The 14,553-nt window shown below is 41.6% G+C and overlaps 1 protein-coding gene across 1 annotated transcript in view; it reads right to left on the reverse strand.

Moving 5' to 3' along the window:
* Positions 1-14,553, reverse strand: part of AFF3 (AF4/FMR2 family member 3) — a 333,963-nt gene that overhangs the window by 165,131 nt on the left and 154,279 nt on the right. Inside the window, exon 5 of the mRNA XM_030454711.1 lies at positions 14,324-14,368. Within this exon, the coding sequence (XP_030310571.1) occupies positions 14,324-14,368 (45 nt within the window). The remainder of the gene's footprint in view (positions 1-14,323; positions 14,369-14,553) is intronic.

The following is a 14,553-nucleotide window of genomic DNA, read 5'->3' on the forward strand; positions in this document are numbered from 1 at the left end:
AATTCTATTTTGAGATAAATTACTTAAACATTAGATAATTCTGGAGCACAATTATTTCTTTCTGGCCTAGTCTAAAGTCACCTGTAGAGCTGTACATCACTCTATCCATGCTCCATGTCCTCCCACTACCCAGAGCCAACAGATGATCTGTTCTGGGACTTCCTTAACCCATGCAGCCAAGTGGTTTTGGTCTGAAACTCGGGTGCAGGGAAGTTTTACGGATTGAGGTGTGCAGGTCTGTTGCCTTGCTGTACCATTAGAACATAGCCAGACACATGAGATCAGAAGTGCCTCTTGGTCACCCCCAGTTCAGAGTCAGACAGACCAACAGCATTGTGTTTAAGCATTTCATTTTGTAGATCCTTATAAAATGATTCATGTTGTAGATCTGCTGGGAGGTTCATGCATCCCTCCTGCTCAGAACTAGTGCAAAGAGTTTAGCTGTCAATGTTGTGTCTGTTGTGCAAAGGGTGCTCAAAGAGGCAGTCTCCAACAATGAACTCGGGGCTGGTTGCCTGCTTCTTCTCCCAGGCTCTGGCAGGACTAAGTGAAGGAGAGCAGGAGGAGCAGGCAGGTGATTCACAGCAAGAGCCTGATTTGTTGTGCACCAGCGAAACAGTGTGGTGCTCAGCTGGGCTGACCCTGCAGACATCTGGATCCAGAAACAGCAACAGAGCAGTGGAAAGACGAGCAAACGTGAGCTGGAGAGGAATGGCTAGGATGGATGGGTGTACAATCAGCTGCTTTTTTCCTTTTACCTCTGCTGGCTTTGGCATTTAATTCCCCTTATCTTTTCCTCACAGAGCACTCCATTTTCATACACTCTAACACACTTTTGAATTGTAGGATTCTTAGAGTGCTTTTATTTTGGCATATGAGCTTCATAAAATGCATCTGCCAAGCCAACAATGCTTTAAAATCCCTTCTTTGTTTTATGCAAACATCTAAGTTTTCACCTGTAAGACTTGTTTCTATTGTTGCTGCAGGAGACCTCATGTTTGGTTGAGATGTGGCCTTAAAAATTTAGGAAGAGAGGTATATTTTGTGGAAAAGTTGAGGACACATTGCAATGGAACACATAATTATGGTTCCACTATAATCAGGTACCTCTCTCTGGCCCCAAATCCTGCATGGCTCCCAGGATGTACTCTGCAATGACTATCAACCCAATGGCTCTTGTCCAAAACCCAGGCACTTGAACAGACGGAACACGATGCCCCACAGATCAGCCCATTTCTGCACGTGCTGAGGTTGCTGGTACTCACAACACTGTTTAGCTGGCATGGCTTTTGCAGTGCCACATGAATTTTGAATTAGCTTCTGCCAACTGAAGCGTGTGAGAAGGGACATTCTCAAGCTGAATTTGCAGCCTTGCACATCCACAAAGCTGCTGCAGCCAGAAATGCTGCCAGGGGCTATGGGAGAGCACCCAAAGCACAGGCATCCCTGGGCTGGCTGGCTCCTGTCCTGCCATCAAGGGTTCAAGAGATGGGACACTGAAAGCAAAGACTCTAGGTCTGTGTCTGTCTCAGCTGAGGGCTCCCTCCACCTGTCTCTCCAACCTGTGTGGTTTCTGCTGGCAGAGTGACAGGGAGAAGGGTAAGAAAGCAGAGTCATGTTGGTTTAAGTCAGAATGCAATGAAATTACAGAAAAAAAAGAAAAAAAAAAGAAGAAAGAGGAAAAAATATAACCCATGAAAGTTTAGATGACAAGATATGGAAAGGTACATACACCAGAGAAGCAATAACTGATAGAGAACATCCTTTACAGAAGGAAATGTTTGATGATTTGGGGAATCTGCCTATGTATAATTTATGAATTCCTGATAGCTGTTTTTCACTGTGTAATGCTTTACACTCCATGTGCTAAGAAGACAAAGAAAAGAAGATAAGTCTGTCCATGAAAAGGATGATAAAGATTATAAGCACCTGAATAGAGCTTACTCAAAGAAGACAAAAGGTTAAGGGCAATTTTTTTAATTCCTGCCTCTCCACAGGGGTTTACGTTTGGATAGTGGAAAATTCCATACAAGAGAAGAAATGTATCAAATACCAATCCTGGGCCTTAAAAAAAAAATCACAGAGCCTAAGTGACTCCTGTGAGACTCCAAGGACCCAGAGACAAAGGCAGATTTTTTAGAAGAGAGCCTGGGGGCAGCTCTCTAAGCAAGGCAACACCAGGGAGGATGAAAGATGCTGCTGCCCAGGAGGGGAGGGAGAGCCAGGATGAGTCTGGAAGAAGGGTGGAAATGTCATCCTCAGATGCAAGGAAGCTGAGGAGTGACAGCAAGGAAGGATGGGGAAATTTAGATCAGGAACAACTTGCAGATCTTTTATTGCTTTGTCTAAAGATGTACACTGCTTCTCCAGATAATGGGAAAACCCCCCAACCACCTTTTTTTTTTTTTTTTTTTTTTTTCTTTTTTTCTTTTTGGAACAACTGCAGAACCCGCTGTGGCCCTTTAGACTGGAAAATGTAACACATATGGCAAAATTGGGTAGCCTGCTCAGGCTAAGGGAAACTTGCACACCCACTGTCCCTGCGTGGTGAGCCCAAACACAGCAGGCTGAAGACTGTCCATCCACTGGGGAAGTTTGAAGTGCTTGGAAGGGTTATATGGAGCTCATGTCCCTCTTTCCAAGAGAGAATTCAAGCATCACCTTCGTTATATTGTGAGGCTGTTGCAGCTTCCAGCTTCCCCATCTGATGAACAAGAGAGGGAACCAGCTGCCACAGCAGCAGCTATATTTAGTATCTTATTCTGCTATTGATGCATATATACCTGGTTCCTATTGACTATAATGAGAATTATTCTGACAAACCACAAGGAGAAAAGGCCTTTTAGGATTCAGTTTGTACTAACAAAATGTCTACGGAAAATTACCCTCTTTTTATCCATGCAAAATTATTCCAGCTTTTCATTAATACTCATTATGTTTCTAGGAGTTGGCATTTTTAGCAAAAAAAAAAAAAAAAAATAGTTTTCACTGACAGAAAAAAGCCACCCAGACAAATGAAGAAAATGTTTACTCAGTTTAATAAGCATAATTTTCTCTTTTGGTGCTCAATTCAGCATCAGGATCTGAAGCCAACAAAGGTTGGATCGGGGTCTACAATTTTTTTAATTGGGCTCTTCTCATTTACACTGGAATATGTTGGAAACTCACAGCTATAATGTGAACCATTACATACACGTACATGTAAAGCTAGGAAAATGACTAATGTCTTAAATTTGCTCAGTATTTATTCGGCATTCATGAGTAAATAACAAATAACTTGATAATATTAATGAAAAAAAGCTTGTGGGAAACCCACACAGCTGGAAAGAAACTTTTTTACTGTGTGAAGCCCACTTTCCCTCCCACCAAGCTATTGTCATTACTCTGAATAACCTTTTCTTCCCCCAAGGGTAAAGTGACAAGCTTGCAATTTCTATAAAAAATTGCATGTTCTTAAGCTGAAGTTTGTGTGTAAGCCCTTCCATGTCTGCGTGACTTCAAGTGTAGTCAATATCGTTGCAAAGAATGTGTATTTTTAATTAAATTAATTATGTTGGCAAAAATGAAGTTTTCAGAAACTGTCAGAAATGTGATGGTATATCACCTTCATTATAACCTCTACAGTGGTACAGTTTGGAAGATTGCGTTAGAATCCCATCATTTAAGGCAACATCAATAATTTGTACATGAAATAATTGTGTCTTTTCTACTTTTGAAGCACACCAATAGCATTATATTTCCTAAGCTACTAAACGCAAAACAACTCTAGGAGTGACACTTTGTACCATACCCAGCAAATGGCATTTAGCTCTAATCATAAAGGACAGATACTATGACATTTTGGTTGGTGAAAACTTGATCAGTATTCAGTCAATCTCTCTTAAAATATTCCATTACCAGCACTTTGCGTCCTGCAGACAAATGACTGTGTATGTTCTTGTCTTTCTTCAGAAACAGATTTTACCTTTCACATTTTCAAAGCAAAAAAACAACCCAGTATGTCCCAAGGGCAACAAACTACACTGGCAAAGAGATGCCAAAATAAGTAGAATAAAAAATTTTTAAGAGACTTTCAATCACAACTTTTGCAGTATGGATAATAATGTGTTCTCCAAGGTCTTGGACTCTGTGTACCAGGCAGGAGGAATCCCAGCACACTGGATGGAAAAGCCTAGACCAAACCTCTCCTATCACACCAACAGGACCACATACCTGTCTGGTGGCCCACAACTGAGCAGATCATTAAATCCCTGACACCAGTGCAGTTTTTACCAGGACCATCTCTTGCAAAAAAAATCTCTTTTTAGGGATTTTAGCCCAGGGGCGACTTCCAACAGGCAGTGTAGGTGCGGCCACTCTGTTTTGTGGCTGTGAGAGAATTCAGCTCTCTGTACACGAGCCATGCCACACTGATTGGCCTCAGGGTAAAAGAATAGTTATTAGTCCATTTTACTTATTAGTATAGACATTGCGATGGAATACTCTTGAAAGTAATTTAATTTCCTTTTAGCAGGCTTCTCTTTTCTCCCACAATTTCCTTCAAGTCTTTCTGCCAAGTGAAGCTAACTGCTAACTCATGTGTTGCTCCTAAATATGATTAAATAAGATTAACAGAAGAATATTGTCTCGGCTCCTAAATGAGGAAAGCTGCTTCTCTTAGACATAAACAGAGATCTGACGCTTCCTGGGTCAGACCAAAATGTGACAGTGGGGGGAGAGTTCCCACCCATCATCTCCAGTTGTGGAACATCAGGCACCACAAAGGAATTTCCTAGATTTAAGAGCATGCCTGCTGAAAACATCAGTGTAGGAGACAGGAAAAGGTGCATGGCCAAAGTAAGTGTGTAACATCAGCCACCAAAACCCACAAGTTGCTCTAATGCAGGTTTCAGAGACATATCTTAGGGTGGGGATGGCAGCAGGTCTGTCACCCTGTGGGCTCACAGGGCAAAGCAGGGCTGTGTCGCCCTGTTAGGCATCGGGGACCATGGAACAATGACTGGATCTGCAGCCAGAGCTTCAGCCAACAGCCCACAGCATAAGCACACTGTGGGAAGACCTCTGTCTCTCCCTCCCTTACTCTACAGCCATCCCTGGAAACATGGTAGAGAAAATGGGAACTTTAACCTGTGTGGAAAATACATCACAAAACAGCACCCGGTTGCATTGCTCTGATGAGTCTGCTTCCTAATGCCCATTTGTTCAAGAAAGAAACCAAACTATTATCTAACTTTAAAAAGTTAGTGCCACCATAGGGTTTACTGGAGGATGCTGTCATCTCAAGTCACACCTCCTTTGTGGTCTCACTTAATTTTGAGTAAATCTTATCAAGGGGGTAGAAAGTAAGATGTTCCCTAAAGGTGGCAGCTGAAGGCGCCACAGCCCAGGCTCCCAGGAGTGCAGATACCTGCAACTACCACATTTCATTCTTTTTTCATTAGGACTGATAGCACAGATCCTTTTTGGTATTAATCTGAATAATTCTCTTGACCTCAGAGGAGCTGTGGCAGGGATATACAAAATGAGGATCTATCTGACCTTTTGCCATTAATAACAAGGAATCATTGCTCTGTATTGGAACAAGATGGTTATCAGGCCTCTTTTCCAGCTTTGTGAAATACTCTAAACAGGAAGAAAAATTATTAAGTATTTTATTGTATTATTTTTGTGAAACAGAGAGACTGTATAATTTATTCTGGATTCTCTCTTGCCTTGTCAAATCACAGGGTGTATAGACTCACTACAAAACAGTAATTTTGGAAATTTATTCTACCAAATTAGCACCATAGTGTTTCACCAGCTCTTTTCTACTAGCCTGCCTTTCCCTAACACAAAGCACTTGCACATTGGCAACTTGTGTTCTAAGAAGAATATGGGTTTCTTTCCTTTGTACCACCCTTTTTAATAAAAAAAGAAAAAAAAAAAAAAGAAAAGGAAAAAAAAAAAAAAAAAAAAAAAGAAAAGAAAAAAAAAAAAAGAAAAAAAAAAAAGAATTTTGCTGTATTTGAAAATGTGTGTACCCCAGCATGAATGGTTAATGCCACAGAAAAATGCTGTGCTGGGACATGGGAGACTGAAAGGCAGATTACCTTTGAGTGCCATTTGTTGTCTTATTCCCTTCATAAGAGTTTTTAGGTTGACCTCATGTTTCCACTAGACTATTTCTAGTTTCTGCTTTTTTTAGGGTGAGATTTTTTCATTGACACCGAGATTTATGAAGTTCAAGGTTTAAATATACAGCATACTTCAAACCTCAGCCTGCTTTTAGATACTATTTTCAACAACAACAGTGGCAGCAGCAAAAATCCAAGCGTGACAATTCAGAGGAGCTGTTGATGTACAACTAATTAATGGCTGGCTGATGTTATCACTGCTAGTACAGTATTTTAGCGCCATTTTACATGGTGCTCTGTACCTCAGACTCTATATGCTAAGGAGTGGGGAAACGCTTACATGGCTGTGATTAATGCATTGGCTATAGAGGTTTATCGATAGTTGAAAGTAACAATATGGTCAATAAAAAGGATATGGCACCAGTGTGGTGCCCAAACCAGGTACAGTTGCTGTTCAGATGAGCAGAAAACAAGTAGCAGATAGAATCATAGACTCATAGAATCAGCTGAGTTGGAAGGGACCTCAGAGATCATCAAGTCCAACCCTTGATCCACTACCACTGCAGTTACCAGACCATGGCACTGAGTGCCACATCCAGTCTCTTTTTAAATATCTCCAGGGACGGAGAATTCACTACTTCCCTGGGCAGCCCATTCCAATGCCTGATCACCCTCTCCATAAAGAAATTCTTTCTAATATCTAACCTAAACTTCCCCTGACACAACTTAAGACCATGCCCTCTTGTCTTGTTGAAAGTCGTCTGGCAAAAGAGACCAACCCCCCCCTGGCTCCAACCTCCTTTCAGGGAGTTGTAGAGAGCGATGAGGTTTCCCCTGAGCCTCCTCTTCTCCAGGCTGAACAGCCCCAGCTCCCTCAGCCTCTCCTCATAGGATCTGTGCTTGAGTCCTTTCACAAGCCTGGTTGCCCTCCTTTGGACCTGCTCCAGGACCTCGATATCCTTCCTGAACTGAGGGGCCCAGAACTGGACACAGATCATCTGGAGAGAGACACTGATGATCTGAGAAAGCTAAAAAAGGGACAAAAGCTATGAAAAGAGAGGAGCCTCTTCCCAGACTTTTGGGTGGAGAAAGAAGAAATAGAGACCCTCTCTGCAGTGAACACACAAAGACCAAGGCATCACACACAGACGGTGCATCCTGAAAGCTTCCAAGATGTGAGGAGTTAAGGGGATGATGGTGTACCCAGGTATGCTTCTTCTGTAGTCACTGTAGCTTATGTGGACAAAGCCAAAGTACTTTCAGCTAGCTCTGGTACTGCTTCTAATTTTGCTCTATGGTACAAAGTGCCGTATGGACTGCTAATTCTCACAGAGAAGCTGGTGAAGCTCCAGGCTGAAGCTCCAGAGTGCTGCCATCCACAGTTCTAGCAGTACCCAGGCTGGCTGGAGAGAATCTGGTGTAAGTAAACTGCTGCAGACAGGGACTGCTGTAAAAATGAGCTGGATGTCACAGTGTGGTAAGAAGAGCAATGTTAATCCATGAATATTGGTGGCTGTGTTTGATAGCTTGAACTATGGCTTCATATTTTTCTGGGTTTCAGCGTCTCGGCTGAAATGACAGGTTTCTCAAACACTCTTGGGTTTGCTTTTTCATTTATTTGGGCACAAAAGGCAAGAAGAACAATACTGAAGAAATGCAGTGAACAGTACACATGAGCCAAAAGAATGCTTTAATTGCTTTGAAATTTAGGATACTGAAAGCAAAGCAGGGCTATGAAGGTTCTTCTGAAAGACTGCAGAGGAAATAAATGATACTATATGCCTCTGACACATTTTTAGAATGCTTCTGACACTTTGAAATACTTCTGTGTTCAATGAGACTGAGCAAGAAAGGCAATGTCAGCAAACTGGGGATACTTCTATACCTTTCCTCTCCCCAGCCATCCCTCTTTTGCCTGAAGTTGCTGTGTTCCTCTTGAAACTTTTCCATGAGTTTCCTGCCAGGCTCAGGCACAAAAGCCAACCCAAACTTCCCCATGAAGGCGATGCGCTGAAGGTGGTCTTCTCACCTCCCTCCCAAAATTACCCAGCCTTTTCTTTCCAGTAGAGTGACTCCAATAAAACAGCAATTGCACTAGTACTGTGAAGCCAAGAGGGTCTCATTCCACCTGTAGGCTTTTCCCTCTGCTTTGGAAAGCAAGAGGAGTGTTTAGAAATATACTGCTGATTACCATATTTGTGTTTTGTAATTCTTCACATGTCCGACAACACCAGGAGCTTAACTGCAGCCAGTGGGATCTTACAGTCATTAACATTTACAAGGCAGCAGTTCACAGTTGTTGAACTAACAACCTACCTCTAAGAAACTGATTTTTCTCCCCTCTAAGTATTGACACGTGCTCCACTGACTGTGATGCTTATTCACAGTGACAGTGTGTTTGGTAGGATTTCATGTTTTCACAGGATTTGTCTTGTGCAGACAGTTTCTAATTTACCTCTGCTCTTGTTTTAATTCAGTCAGCTGATGGAGTGCAGCTGATCTCACAGCACATATGGCTGTTCAGGTTTGAAAAAAAAAATACCAACCCTGAATATTTGATGGGTTGATCCTTAATGCTTTCTGCTAAAGAATTAGCAAGCCTGCTAATGAGCCAAGGGATCCCAAGTGGGTAAGGGGAAAAATACAGAATTAGATGCTGTTTTCATTCAGATTTTAAGTTGCTCACATGAGAAGTACTGCACTTTACATACTCCAATTAGTTTCACAGGGTAGAGAGGTTCCAAATAAATTACTCATCAAAGCCATCACACTTCAAATGTTGTGTTTTCATTAGGAGATGGCCTGTGGCCATGGGAGTCACAACCTATTTGCAAGGGCATCTGTGGGTGCCCATCCCCAGGCAGGAGGCTCTCAGCACCAAGCAGAGTTGTCATTCACTGTGAAGGATTTTCTTAGCTAAAGCATCAATCCTTTCACTGCCTCCCCATATGCTTTTTCTATCTTCCCTGAAATAGCCTTATCTGTCCTCCACCACACACCCTACCCCGCCTCTCCACTGCTCCACAGCACCCCAAAGGAGATGGAACTTCCAGTGTTAACTGGACAGCCTTGGTTTTCCTCCAGCCCTTTCTCTGTGCTCCTGTTGCTCTATCAGCTTCCCACTGTTTCTGCATCCTGCAGCCAAACACTGCAGGCCAAACACTCTAATTGCATTCATGTCTCCCCAGTTCAAGGATACCTCTTGTGTCAACACATTAAAAAAAAAACACAAACAGAATTCTCAAGGAACACCTTCAATAATTAAAAGCTCAGCTTGCCTGTGGGTTTCCTTTCAACCAAACCACCAAAACTCTAGGAAACTGCATCTAAGAATGTAGGAATAGCCAGATCATTCTCCAGCTACTGATCCTGCAAATCAAGATATGTCTACATCCGACACAGTCCCTTTCTCCTTAGCAAATCCATAGCAAATATACTTGAAGTGTATCCAAACTTAGTGGACAGGCAGGACTCTCACTGCTCCCATTTTCTAAAGTTCTGCAGCAAAATGAATGTTTACACCAAACCCCACCAGTCATAAAAAAATACACAGTTCCACACACTAATAAAATCTGATGGAAATCATCCAAAATTACTAATCTGTTTTAGCAAGCCTGTATTTCAGCAAGGAAGTGAACAGGCTGGCTTTGGCAGTGTCTCAGGAACTCAAGTAGTAGCTGCTCTGGGCATGGTGGAATAAAGGATATTTGTTTAGCTTTAACTTTTATTTTCCGCTTCAAAGTTTCTACCACGTCCTCCACCAGCAATGAAAAAGCTTACAAGGGATTGCCTTATTCTCCTACTGTCAGGTAACAAGGTTTTTCTTTCTTGATTTGACATTTTATCTGTAACTTGGTCTTACTGGAGTTATTTACATCGAAGGCTCTCTCAGAAGTTTCTCTGTACTTGACGTGCATGCCCGCAGCTGGACACAGAAGTCACTACACTTTGAAGAAGTTGCTATAAATTAGTGCATGAGGTTAGATGAGGTTCAGGATTCCTGCAGTGATTATAAACCCAGCAGGAGTCCGTACAACAGCCCCGATCTCGACAGGGTTACTGTCTTGTTAATCAACCTCCTTCAGGACTGGAAGCAGTTCTGTCTCTCAGTTCTTGGGGGCTTTCTTTGGAAGCTGCAGTTTCATGCAGAATCATCTGTCAATTTACAAAATCTACAGAGCTCTGATACGTTTGGTAAAACAACATCAAAAAAGGCTAGACTTATGCTACGGCACCCCGCTTTGCATCAGACAGCACAAAGAGTACAAATTCCTGTCATAGTTAGTGCAAAATAGGATTTGGTGATTTTAAAACCATGCCTTAAATGATTTTGCAGCCCAGGCCATGTCCTCAAAACCAGATGGTGACAATATCTGTGCACAAACTGGTAACTGCCTCCTCTTACCTTCAGAAACAGAGGACAGCAGATGGAACAGAGTTGGGGCTTTCTATTGCCTTGTGTCTTGGCAGGGGAAACATAGACATGCTGTGGAAGTGCCTATCCCTTGGAAGAGCAGCAGCCTGACCTGTGCAGGGAACGCACCGTCTAGAAAGGATCTTTTCTGTTCTATGTTGCACAAGAGACAGTTAAAATAGGGTGCAATGTTCCTTAAATTTAAGTGTCTTCTTCCTTTTGTTGATGCTCTGTACAGTAGAGTGGCCTTTCCTATAACAGTTACATTTCAGTGAACCAGCAAATAGTCATCTTTCCTGGGGGGAACACAAGGATTGCAGCCCCTGTGGCTTTTCATTCTTCTGCCTCTGGGCACCCACACAGGAGCTGCACATATTCTGTCCAGAAATAAATTAAGCTTTGGCTTTGCTATGTGAATAGCCCTTCCAACAAAAACATGGAAATGGCATTCCTTTATAAATAGTCTGTTTCAGAAAAACTCTGTTAAAACTGAATGGATCTGTTCAGCACAGAAAGAAGGTAGAGGGGAGGCTGGAAAAATCAAGATGTCAGCAATTTACAAAGTGAGGAGCAATAGCACATTATTACTGTTTCTTCTTTCACTAATTATCACTAACAGGAACCACTGGTGTTACGGATTTGTACTGGGAGAGTACCTAAGCACTGCTTTTGTACTACTCACCAGTTCCCTGACACAAGAAGTTCACTGCTAAGGACAAAGGAGAGTAGATGGATATACCTGGTCTGACCAGGGGACAAGCTGGACAAGAACTGGCAAGCATGAGAAAGAGTGGTATATCCCTGACCTCACCACTGTTTTTCCACAGTCCTTGTGAAAACAAAAGCCTCTTAGGAGAGGATTTGAAGGTAGGTGTGGAACTAATTGGAAAAACGTTCAAGGCTGTTCTGAGATCTGATGGGAATCATGAGAGAAATTAATTAATGTAAAAACTTAGCAACAGGGTGACAGAAGCTGGTGTCACCAGGTAAGCTGAAGTGGGAGCTAACATGTCAGGACTGACTGGAAGGCCTGAGGCCTTAAAATCAGAGACAAGTATCTCTACTTGATATAACAGAGAATCGCAGAATCACACAGAATCACAGAATTGTCACAGGTGGAAAAGACCTCTAAGACCACTGCATCCAACCATCAACATCCTCCCCCCAGTAAAATAAATAAAATATATTCAGGAATATGTATATCACCATGCTCATTAGAAAATGTCCTGAAATGTCCCATCTACATGGTTTTTAAATACTTCCAGGGATGGTGATTCCACCACCTCCCTGGGCAGCCTGTTCCAATGCAAAATTACTCTCTCAGAAAGGAGATGAGAGTGGTGATATGTAAAGACAAATGTCTTTGGGGAAGATGTCAAGCAAGGAAAATGACCTGCACAGCAGCATGAATAAAGGTGGGTAACACTGCATTTGTCAAAACCAAAGAAAGGATATTGCAGCAATCAAGGTGTGTAATGAGAATTTGTACTTCAGACTTACACCCTTGTGGATAGAGCTCCATCTAGAAATGCTATAGAAGAACAGCCTGCAAGATTTATATATATTTTTAGACACAGAGACAGAAGGGAAGAGCAGAACAGAAAGTGATACCCAGGCTGCAGACCTGGAGGATCGACAGATTGGAGATGTTACCCATGATGGTTGAGTATTCATGTGAGGACAAGAGCCAGGGGAGCAAGGAGGCTGTGAAGGGATCCAGCACAAGTCCTGTGAGGAAGGGCTGAGGGAGCTGGGGGTGTTCAGTCTGGAGAAGAGGAGGCTCAGGGGAGACCTCATCACTCTCTACAGCTCCCTGAAGGGAGTGTAGAGGGGGGGTTTCCAGTGGGGGGTTGGTCTCTTTTCCCAGTAAAACAAGAGGGCATGGACTTAAGCTCTGCCAGGGGAGGTTTAGGTTAGATATTAGGAGAAAATTCTTTACAGAGAGGGTGATCAGGCATTGGAATGGGCTGCCCAAGGAGGTGGTGGATTCTCCATCCCTGGAGGTTTTTAAGAAGAGACTGATGAGGCACTCAGTGCCATGGTGTGGTAACCACGGTGGTAGTGGATCAAGGGTTGGACTTGCTGATCTCAAAGGTCCCTTCCAACCCAACTGATTCTATGATTTTCTGATAAAAGCCGTAAGCTCTCTATTTCAGCCATGCTAAGCCTCAGCAGGCAGCTAGACACTGGTGCAAAGTGTGGCTTGTGAGCTGTGGGTTGTTTTGTTCAGTTTTTATGCAATGTTAAAGAATTTGTGAAAAATTCCTACACAAAACAAGCAAACAAACAAACAAAAAAAGAGCCCTGCCCATCCAAGGGTATTCTGAACACTTCATCATGAAGCTTCACAAAAATATTTCTTGATGAATGCTTCCAAGTGAAAAAAAAAGAGAGAGCAGCAGCTGTGTTCAGTTTGGAGATGCACCTTAGAATCCCTAGACATACAGTGTGGTTTTTCTTCTCAGCTGGGGTCTCTTCCATATCCATGTTCCTCTGTGTGGAAGGAATCATGTCTCTTCTACATTTTTTTGGCCAATTACACAAGCCAAATTGCATAACCTAAGGAAGAAGTGTAGCTCCTTTGACTGTTCAATTTTAAAAGCTTTGCAAAAAAAGGGGGGTGAATGAGCCTCATATCACATCATATACTTAGTGTTTTGTGAAAAATGTAAAAAGCCCTCATGAATTATACTATCTGCTACTAATTTGTAAAAAACCAGCAGGGACTGAGGCTAAGGCTTGTTGAATATGCAGTTCAGTCCTAGAAAAGCCTACTTTATAAATGTTAGCTAAGCGAAAGCTCTGCCAGTGAAGTCATAAGGAATCCATCATCATCACCCTTCGATAAACTCTTTGTCCAGTTTAAGAATTAAAAGCTGTATTTAACATATTCAGGGAGACTGGACAAATGTCTTTAGAAACAACAGGCTTAATGCACCACTAATCTCTAAACCAAATATTTATAGCCCCAGAGTTTATAAACAATCAGAAATATTTGGGTAGTGGGTGTCCAAGAAATGGAAGGATACACAGTAATAGCAAGGCATTACCACTCCATCTACCTTGTTTGGTGTTTCACTCACTATTATATCAGTCTCATAAGCATTGTCAATTAGAAATTAGTTTAAAAAAAGAACCAAAAAGCCTGTAAGTTAAAACATATGAAAATATTTAATTGTTTATAAATTTGTCTGCCTCAGAAAACTATCAATATCAAAGTTGATTCAAGCCAAGATCTATCTGGATGTCTATTCATTTGTTTCATGAAAATAAACTAGAAACTACTATGATAAAAAGAAAATAATTAAATATGAAAATAACTATGGATTTTGCACATTGTCATTATATAATGGATATAATGGACATCATGACATTACATAATGGATTCTAATTAAATCCAGGTGGAAAATGACCTTCCTAGACCTCCCTTCAAAATTAAGATTTTTGACAGTCGTGATTAATGAAAACATGCACTTTGCATGGTTTGTAAACCTGAAACATCACTGTACTTTTCAGTTTATAATTTATCCCATTATCTGCTTCTGCATGCATGAAGGTCAGCTGTGCTGGCACAAAGTAACAGTGAAATGCAGAGGCTCTGGAAGGTTGTTTTCAAAGATTTTTCAATTATTTTTCATGAGGAAATAATTTTGCCTACATTTTTCCTTAGAAAGATGACAATCAAAAAGAGGAATATTTCTACCCCCAGTAATTGCAATGTACTTGTTGTTCTCATGCCTTTTAAGAGTAAACAAAATGGCACAGGAAGAGATTTTTTTTTTTAAAGCATTCCTACCCGCAATATTTCTTCAATGCAGCTGTTATCTCCTGTTCCACTGTCCTGTAAGCAAAATGAGAAAACAGTTTGTTTGTGTTTTTAAAAGAAATAACAAATAGCAGGTTTGAGGACATGGATGTCACATGAAATATATTCCAACCTCTACTACAGTTTCAAAATGAGGCCAAGTCTTTCCAGTGTCTGAAAAGTTGCACTACTTGAAATTCTCAAATTATTCCCTATCAGCA

Source organism: Calypte anna, chromosome 1 (genome assembly GCF_003957555.1).
Source record: "Calypte anna isolate BGI_N300 chromosome 1, bCalAnn1_v1.p, whole genome shotgun sequence".
Taxonomy (NCBI): domain Eukaryota; kingdom Metazoa; phylum Chordata; class Aves; order Apodiformes; family Trochilidae; genus Calypte; species Calypte anna.